The sequence below is a fragment of the Toxotes jaculatrix genome, chromosome 16 (assembly GCF_017976425.1).
Source record: "Toxotes jaculatrix isolate fToxJac2 chromosome 16, fToxJac2.pri, whole genome shotgun sequence".
NCBI classification, from domain to species: Eukaryota; Metazoa; Chordata; class Actinopteri; family Toxotidae; genus Toxotes; species Toxotes jaculatrix.
In genome coordinates, this window is record NC_054409.1 from 19577010 (window position 1) to 19590195 (window position 13186).

Consider the following 13186-nt stretch of genomic DNA (forward strand, 5'->3'; position numbering starts at 1 on the left):
TGAAAAATAAAACCAAAACAACCCGTGCTCATCTTTTTGCAGATAGGCACAGCTCGACACCGCCGAGTCCTCATTCTCTGTGCTTTAGATACAACAAATGAAAAGACTGCGAAATGAGCGGAGCACTCCAACATTTAAAACACCGCTGTGTAAATATAGATGACCTTGTGTAATAATTAGTTTAAAATATGAAAAGATATTTACAGAAAGTATGACAAATGATTATTAAAAATAAAACAGTAAAATGCTGTATGCCCTTGTGTTTTACAACCTCAGCACTGGTTTTACATTGGAAAGTCCTTCAGTGGACTTAAGTAGGTTATATATAACAGGCATCTATGAGGATCTATATGGGTGTCACATAGTTTTTTTTAAACTTATGTGTATAATAATATACACATATGTTTAAAAATCCAAACCAGTTTCCGTAGATGACTCAAAAACAGATTTGAACCAACAGCCTGTTATGAAAACAGAGCCAACATTTATAAATTCTACAAATGTTAAAATAGTCTGGGACATATAAAAAGAAAAGCTCCAGCTATAACTCAATGAATAATTTTTTTATCTTCTGGCAGAATGAGTTGCTCTGTGTGACACTGGTGAAAGAAGAGAAAGCTCTATCTACAATAAAGTTGTGTCCAAACACTGTCCATTATGGAGAGACACATTATTTTCCCTTTGTTCATTTGCAGCACATATGGATGTGGACAGAATAACCCAATAATCACTGAATCTGATTACTGGGGTTTCATTTATTTTTATGCCTTTTACATTTACGTCTAGAGTGTTGATGATTTGGATAAAGTGACATTATCCTGTAAGCGTTTTGGTTTCCATTTGTGAAACATGCCTCGGTAACGTCTGCAGATGGATAAGAACAAAAAAGAAAAAGCGAAACGAAATCATTCAAAATTTAAGGCTTTTCTCGATGTGATGAGGACACGGACAATAGCATTTACAGTAACATTTACAGCCAGGTACTGTACACGGACACACTCACACAACCTTTCACTTCCTCCTCTCCTCTTTGTCGAGTCAAAACACACGAACGCCTGCGAAGCCCCAGCTCACACACATGCACGCAAAGTACATACACGAACACTGGCGCATCAGCCCAGTATGTCCAGGTACACAGGTGAGGCCTTGGCGAGGCTCTGGAGCATGCTGTGGATCTCCTTGATGTTCAGCCTCATGTAGGGCTCCCTCTGCCAGCAGCCCAGCATCAGGTCGTACACCTCTTTCGGGCAGGTACGGGGCCGCTGCAGCACACGGCCCTGGGTGATGCACTCAATCACCTGCAGGATACAGAGTGACAATACACTGTCTGCTGTTTGACTGTGATATTCAAATGAGAGCAGTGCAGCAAGTGGTGGTCTTGGTGGTGGTCTCCTCTCATTTCCTGTCATCTCTTTAATATCACTATCTAATAAAGGGTAGATGATGTCTCACAAAATCATTAGAAAACCATGTATTTTGGACGTTTCATGGCAGGTAGACCTCATGTGACTCTGACCTCATTGTTGGAGAGCTGGTACCAGGGCTGCTTGCCATAGGTGAAGATCTCCCACAGCACCACTCCCAGGCTCCATACATCACTCTCTGTGGTGAACCGCCGGTACATGATGCTCTCTGGGGGCATCCAGCGGATCGGCAGCATCGTATGACCTCCCACCTGCAGAGAGAGAGAGAGAGAGAACAGTCCCCCCTCAGAAACCAACACCACAAGACCTGCTGAAGAGTGAGTATGAAGCTTAAGGCTGACTGAATACTGGAATATTTTTAGACCTGCTAGAGGCAAGGTGTTATACAGAAAGTTTTTTTTGTTGTCTAGTCTACCCTCATTGATATTAATGGGAAGGACAAAATATTAGAAAGACCTGTCAGTATAATGCAAGCCTCATACAGTTGAATCAACACCTCTCTAAAACAGTTTCAACACAATTTGAACATTATAACCTTCATGTGGGTAAGATTTGTTGCATCCTTTCATTTCCATACCTGCACAACAATCTCTCCAAGTCAGTGATGTTTCCCCATCTGGTTTGTGTGTTTTCTTTGATTGAAAGCTTTATTAAACTGCTGTGCAGGGAAGGGAAACTAGCCTCAAACAAACATACTGACTTCTTTGCAGTTCAACAGCATAACTGTGTTCTAATCTGTGATTGCTGCCTTTCCAAAAGAACAATACTTTATCAAGAATGTGCCTACGTGACTGAAGAATTATCGATTTTAGACTGTGCAAGCATAAGTATATGAAAAAGTTGCTCACTTACAGCCACAAGAAGTACTTGTAACTTTCCTCGAGTGTTTCTAATGCATCTTAATCATATAACTGGCAGATCAACAGTAGTATACATAATATATTTCTATATAATGCTTGTTTTATTCACTGCTAATGTTCTCTAATGTAATGTAAGTGTATTGGTTTTCCCGGCTGGTCTAATTTATTATGTGATTTCCTTTGATTTGCAAAATGAAAGCAGCATTATAGCAGATGAGACAGCGTCATACCGTAAGCTGTGTTCATGTTTTTGCTTTCTATTTGATAAAAACGTTTGATATCAGGAGTTGGTGACAGGCCCTCTTTATGCTGATCTTATCTGATCCAAGGAAATGCATCTTGAAGATGTTTTTTTTTTGTATCTGCTTAGATGTCTGACTCCACTTTGGGCAGCAGGGGGCACTGTGGGATTCAAACTGGGATCTGAGACACAAAGGATGTAGGAATAAAATACATCCATCTGTTCCTCAACCTGACAAAATTTTATTCTTTTAATTTCTGATGATTGCCCTGTATTGTCTCAACAGGCGCTTATAATAAAGTGTGATCTTCTGCCAACCACCAGTGGATCATACCACATACGTGGTTTTAATATGATGCTGATGTAGAGTGAAGGGAGGCATTAACTCCTTGCCCAGGAAAAAAGAAAATCTGCCCATGCATTTTTGCACTGTTGCCCTTATTACCATGGAAACAGTAATTTTATGCAGATTACAGAATTTGCATTTAAATGGTATTAAAAATAGATAAAACACCTCTGGTTAAAATTGTCATTTCAGCAGCTACACAGTTATTTCAGACCAAAACTGGAATAAAATTCTAATTACACATTTGAGCCTGTGCGTATGTGGCTACATTTCCATATTTCTGTGTATATATCTGAAATGTTGTGAGCGCGTGTGCATGTGCGAGTAGGAGACTGAGGGCAAGGCGAGGAGAGACAAAAGGGAAGATCATCAAAAATACTCACTCTGTAGTAGTCTGTGCTGTAAACATCTCTTGACATGCCAAAGTCTCCTATCTTGACCAGCAGGTTTTCTCCTACCAGGCAGTTCCTTGTTGCCAAGTCTCTGTGGACAAAGTGCTGGGAGGCCAGGTAGACCATGCCAGCAGCAATCTGTTGGGCAATGTGCAGCATCTGGGACTGGGTGAGCTCCACCAGGATACTGTGTTGACCGTCTGCCATTAGCACTGCATCAGGACCGTGGGACCTGCACCCAGAAACACTTAATCAGCACTTCAATCTTTGTACCACTGGATAGTTCAGAAAATATGATGCAGAGAAAATTAACAAAAATGATTATTTTAAATATCAGTTAGTCAGCCAATAATTTTCTGGATTAACTGATAATTCCTTAGTCTTTAAAACCACAGAAAGGCATCTCTTCTCTTCTCTTCACAAAAAAGCAAATAAGTCAGAAATATTTAAGACATGTTAGTATCTACAGACGTCTCCTACCTGAGAAACTTGTTTAGGTCACCGTGTTTCATATATTCAAACACCATGATGAGTGGGTCACTCTCCACACACACTCCATAGAAGGTGACGATGTGTTCATGCTGCAGGTTGGTGAGGAGCTCGGCCTCTCTGTAGAAGTCTGCTCGGCCGCTCTCGCTGGCCTCTTTCAGGGTCTGACGAAAGGCAAAGACACAAAGACAAGGGACATGCGGTGAGAAGGATTATCTACAAGAACGTACATGTAGTCAGCAGAATTCACTGACTGAATGACAAATACATTGACTGTTTGAGCGTACCTTCACTGCCACATGGATCTTCTCCTGGTCTGGTGTCAGGTTGTAGCACTCAGCGAGGAAGACCTTCCCAAAGGCTCCCTCTCCAAGCTCCCGCTTCAGGACAATGTTGTGTCTCTTGATGTGCTGGACAACTTTAATGTAAAATAAGAAAAATAATTCTTGAGGTCATCATCATCTTGATTATTTAACTATAAATCCTCACGTGGACCATAAATGCAGGCTGGCGTATAAACAGATAATGAGTTACAATAGAGGACTGAGAATAACTTAATAGAGGACGTTGTAATTGGTTATAAATAGCCTAAAAGGTTTTTCATCTTGAAATTATGATTATCTTCAGGAATATATCAGTTATAGTCAAATTAGATTTTAATTATTGATTTGTTTGATTAATCATTTAGTTAAAAAAATATAAATTATAGACTAAATATGCTATGTTGTATGCTTGGTTTGTCTGACGAACAGTCAAAACAAAAATGTATTTAATTTACAGTAACATAAATCAGCTAAAAATAACAAATCCTCACATTTGATATTTTTGCTTGATAAATGATGTAAACTGATCAAAATGATTTGCTTTTATTTTTCAGGTTCACTCTGCTGCTGCGTCAAGCCTTTTGTAAACAAGCTTGTGTTTCTGAACATTATCTGTAGGTTAACTGTCCTGTTGCCCCGCAGAGCAGCAGTCACTATCACAATGCAGCAGGATGCTGACAATAAATCTGGCGTCCAGCTGTGATCCCTGCATGGATTTATCAGAAAAGGTTCAGGTTACCAGGCATTTGTCGAGCGAGGCGGTAACTCACACGTGTCAGATTTCAGCATGCTGCCGGAGTTACGGAAGTACTGTGGGTTCTCAATGACAGGAATCTTTGTCATCCCAATGATCACTGCGTCTGGACCCATCTCCGAGGACGACGGGGTGTTGTTGCCATTGGAGACGTGATGAAGAGGGCTGGCAGAGTCATCGTCATTACTGATGACTGAGGAGGAGCCTAGGGAGCCACAGAAGTGGAGGAGGAGGTGGAGAGGAAAGATGAGGAGGACAATGAAGAAGAGAGGGGAAAAGGCAAAGAGAGACGAGTGGAGAAGAAGTGGAGGGTGGTGGTCAAAGAGGAGGAGAAGGAGGAGGAACAAGATGAAGATTGGAGGAAATAAACAGGGAGTAGGACTTGTAAATCCAGGCGGCGTAGTGACAAAAAGATATCAGACAATAATAGGCAGATGTCAGCCTGAATCAACATGAGAGCGTGAGTTCAGTCCAAAGTAGGACTCATAAATTCCCATAGCCATGTTCACACTGATACAAAGGAAACTAAAATGAACCTTGAGTCAGTGCTAACACTTTCTTTTAGCCCTTCATTTACCATTTATTGATAGCATGCAATCATGTATATAAGGGTTTATTAATATATTTGTCAACAACTAAAACTGCATATGAAGCATCCATAACTGGTGTGTAAACACTATATAAGAATAATAGTTTTAAATTTTGGAAAGTACACTTAATCGCCTTAAGGTGGAGAACTAGATGAGAAGATTGATACCGCTCTCATATCTGTCCCATTACATTTAAGGCTTCTGCCAGTATTTGGTTAGCTTAGCTTAGCACAGAGACGGGAAACACTGGAAACTAGAAAAATTACTTCACCTTTAAGGCCAAACTTGGAGTTTCTTCCGTATTTCAGGATGATCACCATCAGAACACAGCCAGTCAAGGCGACTCCTGCAATTCCCACAACTACATACACCTGGGAAGAAAATAAAAAAAAAAAGATTGTTTGAAACATAGTGTGGAGAAAGTTTTCCCATGTGGATCTCTTTATGGCCACAAGTTATCCATCTTCTAATGGCCACTTCCGTCATGATATTACACCATGTCAAAAAGCGAAAGTCATCTCAAAATGGTTTTATGAATGTGACAGTGAGTTCAGTCTACTTCAAAGGCCTCCCCAGTGACCAGATCTCAACACTTTTGAGATGTGGTAGATTGGCAGCATGAATGTGCAGCTGGCAAATCTGCAGAAATGATGTGATGCAATCCTGTCAACATGGACCAGAATCTCATAGGAAAGTTTCCAACATCTAGTGGAATCCATGGTACAAAGAACTGAGGCCCCTACCCCAGTATTAGTATGGTGCTGTATGTACTGTATGTCCGCAACACAAAATTACGTTTATTTTTTCACAATTTCCTCTAATCTTTGCTCTTTTCTTGTGAATTACCAGATCATTTTAACCGTTTGAGACCTATCAAAAATAATTAAAACAACATTAATTAAAACATTTGTTTTCAGGGACCACCACAAAGGGTTGGGGACCATTTCTTTAGATGCTAAGGACTGATGGTGATCACTTACTGCAACACTGTCGTCCAGCGGAGGGAGTGGTGAGTCTGAAAACACATAAGGAAAACGTCTGAAAATGATCATTATTAAGTGCAAACAGTTGATTTTGTAATGCTGACTGCATGAAAACCTGAGTCCTGAAAGAGTTCGAACACCTACCGGTAGTGTCTGGGCAGAAGAAAGATGCCGGCACAGGCCACAGGAGAAGGAACAGATGGACATCACATTGGAGTTCATTTTAGTTGTATAGAGTTATTATCAAGCTAATAAGTATCACCACTGTTGGCTTTATAAAGCTGAATGATTACTTACAGTAGTAGAAGGGTTCTTCTGCTAAAAATAAAACAAATCTGCATGAGCAGTCAACTTCACAAACAGAAATTAGCTTCAGAAATTAGCTGACTTCTTAGTAAATGAACCCCTGTAAAACAACAGCGTATTCACACCTGTTTCGGGTGGGTCGATGAACTGGGCAGAGACCTTCTTCTCGTCCCTGCCATACTCATTCTTTGCCACTAGCCTGTACACGCCATTGTGAATGTGTGTGGGGTTGACCAGCTGCAGGCAGCCATGGTCCTCACTCTCGGTGGACAGGTGGATCATGGTGTGGATGTAGTCCTGCTCCTGGAGAGGCACGTTCTCATGGTACCACTGCAGCTCAGGCTTGGGGTTCCCTGTCACGCTGAAGGGGATGCACCAGTGGTGGTTTTGCTCTGGCCCCAGCAGCTGCTGGATGGTGGGGGCAACTGACACGGAGGCAACAGTAGAGGAAGAGTAATCACGGGGTGATAGGAACTAAACACCAAGAGGAAAAGCCAGTAGGAAAAGCAAACATTTACGGGCTTAGAGAGGAGATGCAGCTGGGGATGAAAAGTATGGTGAACAGAAGAGAGACTGATCACGCAACATTTGAACACTGACACCAGGAAAACATGGAAGAAGGGAATGAGGAGAAATGTTGCACTAAACAAGCAGAGGAGTATGGCAAGGCATGAGGAGCTTCACAGGAGGAAGAGTTATGAACACGAAACGAGGAGAGTCAATAAGATTTGCTGAGAGACAGTAATAATAACAAGCTGAGGAGCTTTCTGCTTCCACTGGGAAAAAAACAGTCTAGAAGAAGGCATTTAAAAGATCATCTGAGAGGAAATTAGACAAACTAACAAATGTAAATAGAATTTCTGAAGATGTATGCAATTGTTGGTTAACATTTACAGGCAATGATAACAGAAAAGCAAGAGGCCTTACAGAGAATGTTGAGCTGAAGGGTGGCCTCTGTCTGACCGACCATGTTCTCAGCGCTGCATATGATCACCCTCCCATTATCGTTAGGAGACAGGCCTGACAAGATGAGGCTGCTCTCCGTCTCAAAAGGTTCAATCTGTAAACACAGCATTATCATGTGTATTATATAATATGTCCTATTTATGTAAAATCGGTGTGATAAAGGACTGGATTGCACCTCAGTCAGTTGTAACACATTAACAACACATTTTACAAATGTGACTGTATGAAAAGTCATTAAAATGTAGTGGATTAATGGTTTAAATTGTTTACTAAAAGTGCTGGAAAAACAGTTGTAATAGTTGCTCAAAAGTAATGGATGAACACTCAAAGTATTGGAAACAGTTCAAATAGTTTATCAAAAAGTTAAATGTATGTGCCTGAACTGTTAAAACATTAGCTAAAAGTAATGAATAAACAGTGGAAAATAATAGATAAAAGCAATGGATACACAGTTGACATAGTTAGGTTAAAACCACTGGATGAATGGTTTAAATATTTTGCTAAAAGTAGGTTGTAAACTGTGTATTTGTTTGGATTATTTTCTCTTGTGGATTAACATACATTTGGTGTAGGATGCTCAAAATAAACTACAGTGGCCATAGTTGTGATAATGAACAACACTGTGACTGATGTTTTTTTAAATTGTTGTTGACAGCTAAAGAGCTCTATGAGGGATACGTTCTATCAGAGTTTGGATACACAGACTTGTTAGCAAGGATCTATTTGGAATTTGGTTTTGGTCTTTTCATTGCATGAGATAATAATGAGAAAAATGATCCCATTGTATTTCACAGATGTTGCTTTGAATCTTCATAGGAACTCATTGCAAAGGCATAACATCATCTTTTCCATTTCTCTTCTCAAAAAATTAGGAGCCCAAAGTTGTAGACCTGTACCAAAAAGGTTCAAACAGGAAGCTGCGAGGTAGCCTGGCTCACCTCGTGGTGGGTAGAGAGCATATCAAGGTTCCACAGGATCTCAGGAGGAGGGGAGCCTGAGGCGCTGCACACAGCTTTGACATTACTCCCCTGCATCTCAGTCACGATTTTGGGGGTGACCTCTACTTTGGGAACCACTGCAAGACACAAACAGACGGCAAAATTAAACATCTGACCAGGTACAAATTTCACATTGTTTGATTTTTTTTTTTTTCAGATTTCTTTCTGTCTTTGTTTCAATCTCTCTTTTCAGTCTTCATGGGGCGATCGTCTGTCTAAACGTTCAATATCAGATGCCGAGTGCTGCTTATTATAACATGGTTTCACATTACCACAGTCTGGTGGGGTGAGTGTGGCAAAGGCCTGTGTCTCTTCTCTTTCGTCTATGCATTTCAGCTCCTGACCGTCTGGGTCTTCTTGGAGCCTCAGTTTGATCCACAAGTTCTCACAAACGCAATCCAAAGGGTTTCCAGACAGGAGGAGCCTAGAAAATAAAAATGCCGCACACCAGAGACTCAGTGTCCCACACAAAAAGGGAGCAATTTTATGTTTTGATTTTCTGAGCTGTGCATGTGATACTTACGGAAATGTTGTGTTAAAGTTCTGAAATGTTCTCCATGAGAGTGTTGATAGATTATTGTCTCTGAGATTTCTAAAAGGAAAACAAAACACAGTAAACAGTAAAAATCCAAATGAGGCAACTCCTGTGTACATCAATGAAGTAACTAAAAAGGGGCTTTAAAGTCCTTCTTACACATATTGAAGTCTTGTGTTGTTGAAAAATGCGTCTGATGATATAGATGTCAATCTTGTCTTCGTCACTGTTCTGTTAGAATTTAAAGTGTAGTGTTATCAGGACGTCTACAGCTTTTCTGTTAGCAAACACATCTTCTAATTCCACGTAAAGCACTAAAAACAAACTGTATAATACTTACAGGTTTCTGAGGTTTATGTAGTGCCTCAAACTGTTGTCATTGATTTCAAACAGTCTGTTTTGATTTGCAACGTATCTGTGAAAAAATATTAAACATAGACCTGTTAGATCCACTGATGCTCAGCTTAATAACCTGGCCTAAAAACACACCACATCTGTGTGTATCACACTCTACAGATAAGTTTTATCCTTCCAAACATTTACATTCACAACGACAGTGTAAAACAAGAGAGTCAGTTGTGTTTGTGTTTTATGAAACTAAGCATCATGACATTTACATAACATTTTTTTGATAAAATAACACCCCTAAAGGAGTATTATGAAATATCCAATGACTGCCTTAGCTAGATACAATAATTAATAAACCTTTATGTACTTTTGAAACACAAATCAAAATGTGAATTCCTGTTTTTTAAATGGGGACAAACCAGCAAAAATTCAAAAATTTCCAAGGACATGATCATGCAAAGCATCAATTTTGTGAAATATATTAAGAACAATTTCTTACTTTATTAGTCAGACGTATATCATGGAACATTTGAGTTAGAAACAAAAAAGAACATCTAAATAAACCTTTCACAGCATCTGAAAAGATTAACAACTTAGTTTTAGTTGTCTAGTGTTTTCCTGTGTTTAAAAACCTGTGAATCACTTTGACTGCAGGTTATTTTAAATTTTGGTGGTGGGAAAACACCTTTGTTTACATGTAAAAGTATCTTCAGAAATCTAAAGGATCAGCACTGCTTCAAGATTTCTGTCTTCATTCCCAAATCTCACAACTGGGGCACAATAGTCTTTAGAGAAGTTTTCTATTATGATTCAAAGGTAACAACTGCTGAAAAGATGTTCCTTTATAAGGCGTTAACTGCTAAAAGACTTCTTTGATTTGCAAAGAATGATCACGTTTTTGATCCAACTACTGTGAACGCCCAGTAAACTACACTCATGACAGGCTGATGTGACATCTAATTCCAGTCTGTCTGCCTCAGAAAACTCACCCAGTCTCCCCTCCATTCTCCAGTGGGTGCCATGCAGTTGTATACTTGTGCAGGGTTGTAGCAGGTACACTCCGACACAGGCCTACACACTGACGCAGATAAGGCTACATAACTGTGGGTAGCCTATCGCCGACTGTATACAACTGATGTGATCTCATGTGTAATCTGGCAACAATGTGGTCGTTTTTGAAATACTGAGGCTTTTTCACACCGCCGCCCAAAAGCCGAATTAACACCTCGGAGGCTGCGCTGGGCCTAAACATTTAGCCTACTCCATCACTACCTCTGGAGCTGTTTTGTAAAGGAAACACCGACTAATCCAAATAAGCCTGACGCACACTCGCACCACCATTACGCATACGCATACACACACACACACACATACACACACACACACACCATCGTCGTTAGTGGCACGCGCAACCCCCATCTCCGCCACACATACACACTCACGCAGCACACATATACTTGGCAACATGATCTGACATACCCTGTGGTTATACGAATAAAATCACACATTTTTGTGTTTGACATTAAGCGCAGAAGACAGGTCTCTATTGATATTTAATCCACAAGGGGAAAATAATATCTGACCTGCTGTTATTTACAGTGCTGTTGCTTTTCTTATTACCTTTATTAGTATTATAATCTTAGCCCAAGGGTATTATTGCGACCTACGATCGAAGGTAGTTCTTTACGCATTGCATCCTAATAAGTTCATAAGCTGTCTGCGCGATCATTTTCTTACACTTACATCTCGGTGATGTTTTCCATGTCATCTAACGTGAGGACAGGGAAATCCTCGATCCCTGAATCGATACAAACAATCCTAGAGATGGTGCAAGTGCAGGATGCGGGGCAAGCATCGCTAAATCTCCACAGCCCCATCAAAACCAAAAACAATCCAAGACGAGCCATGCCATATTCCCCCGCGCTGGAGTCCATCGCAGGTCCAATGATATCCCACGAATCCCCCAAACAGAATCTGGTCAAATTGAATTATTGGTAAGATTTCCTCCCTCGCCGCCTTTATCTGGCCAAGTTAATCCTTTCGACTCCGCAGAAAAAAAAGACTACGCCGTCGGTGAGGAATGCGCAGAGCCCACGGTTTTAATATCAAGATGCCATGGGCTGGCCTTCCCGTCTCCGCAGAGCTGGTATCACACTACTGCATATCGATGCCGCGAAGCAAGGTGTCAAGTGGTCCGTCCTGGTGCTGCCGCTGCTGCTGCTGCTGCTGTCTCACTCCTCTATCTCGGGCACTGAGACTGTTCGCCTCTGCCTTGTAAAACAAATATGAGGTGTTCCAGATGTTTAGAGATCAATAGGCAGGGCCCCCACGAGCGTTTTCTCATATGTGTGGTGATGGGGAGGAAAATAAGAGAAACTGCACAGTGGAGTAAGGATGCGTGGTGATGCTGCGTGTGTAGGGAGGAAGGCTACCTGCATCCGTCTATCGATTATCGACGAGGACGAGCGCATCTCCCCCAGCCATCACTGGGATTGGGTGTATGGGGGGAGATGGTCGCGATGTTACCCTGGAGATGTATTTATGACAAGTAGTATTTATAGGAATTTGTTTAGGGATTTACAAAAAATATAAATATATTTATATATATTTTTATTGATCGTGCAACAAAACCCAAACATCAGCCGTTGCACTCTTTTATTAGGCTGCACAAATGGAAAGCTGCCGGTCAAATGCCCTGTTTGTGGTGGGCACAACAACAATATGGATGTAAAACTCTTGTGTTGTAGTTACCCTGAAGCCATGCACTGAGTGAGAGCAGCGCCTTTCCCCCCCACACCAACACTGCTGTACGGTTGGCCATTAGGCCTATAGTGTGACGTACGGTTGACGCACAAGACGGGGTGCATCTATGAAAAATAATTACCTATACTATGTCTGCAAGCTTCAAATGGGTCTCACTCCAATCACTGATCAGTGCACGATATAGGAGCATGAAGCTGGGAAAAAAATGCTGCATGTATATACATTTTTAATTCTTCTTTTAATTCTTTGGCAAAGAGCATTTTGACAAAGATAATTATATATATTTGTTTTAATTTTGGCACACATTTCTGAAAAGAACTATATTAAACCCCACTGTAATCATATGTAAAAATATATTTGTTGCACTGAGAAGGACTGACTGGCATATTTTGATTCAAGTTTGAGACATCCTGACCCATTAAACAGATTTAATTTTTTCATTTTAATTTGTCAACAACATTTAGGGGCTGACCTGAAAGTCTACTGTACTGATGCCAGCGTCCACTCATGATTTTAACACGCTGTTTTGTTTTTTTGTTTTTTCAACCTCAAACCGCGCAAATTAAATGTCATATAAATCCTTATTTTTCAGTCCTGTGAAAGTTACTGTGCAGTGCTACACGTCCAGGTGATAATGTTTCAGCGTGATGAAATAAATCCTGTTTACCGGTGGATTCCTAAATTTCACTCATAATGAGGAGGCATACTCAGCTGGGACACATGATCTATGACACAGCCTGGATGGTTAGTGTCGCTATGGTGACTTGCTTTTTACAAATAGCCTAGCGCGGACAATGTCAAGTGTCGCTATGGTTGCAGATGAAAATATGTACGCAGGCTTTTTTTTTTTTTTATGAGAAACATCAAG

The 13186-nt window shown here is 40.7% G+C and overlaps 1 protein-coding gene across 1 annotated transcript; it reads right to left on the reverse strand.

Moving 5' to 3' along the window:
- Positions 1-1112: 1112 nt before the first annotated feature.
- On the reverse strand, positions 1113-11489 carry ntrk2b (neurotrophic tyrosine kinase, receptor, type 2b). Its single transcript, XM_041058813.1, has 17 exons — positions 11299-11489; positions 9548-9622; positions 9367-9438; positions 9196-9264; positions 8945-9096; positions 8613-8749; positions 7636-7768; positions 6807-7133; positions 6547-6555; positions 6400-6434; positions 5691-5790; positions 4846-5034; positions 4040-4170; positions 3744-3916; positions 3255-3495; positions 1517-1675; positions 1113-1298 (listed from the first exon to the last, which is right to left on the reverse strand). The coding sequence occupies exons 1-17, from the start codon at positions 11487-11489 to the stop codon at positions 1113-1115; spliced, it is 2379 nt and encodes a 792-aa protein (XP_040914747.1).
- Positions 11490-13186: the final 1697 nt, after the last annotated feature.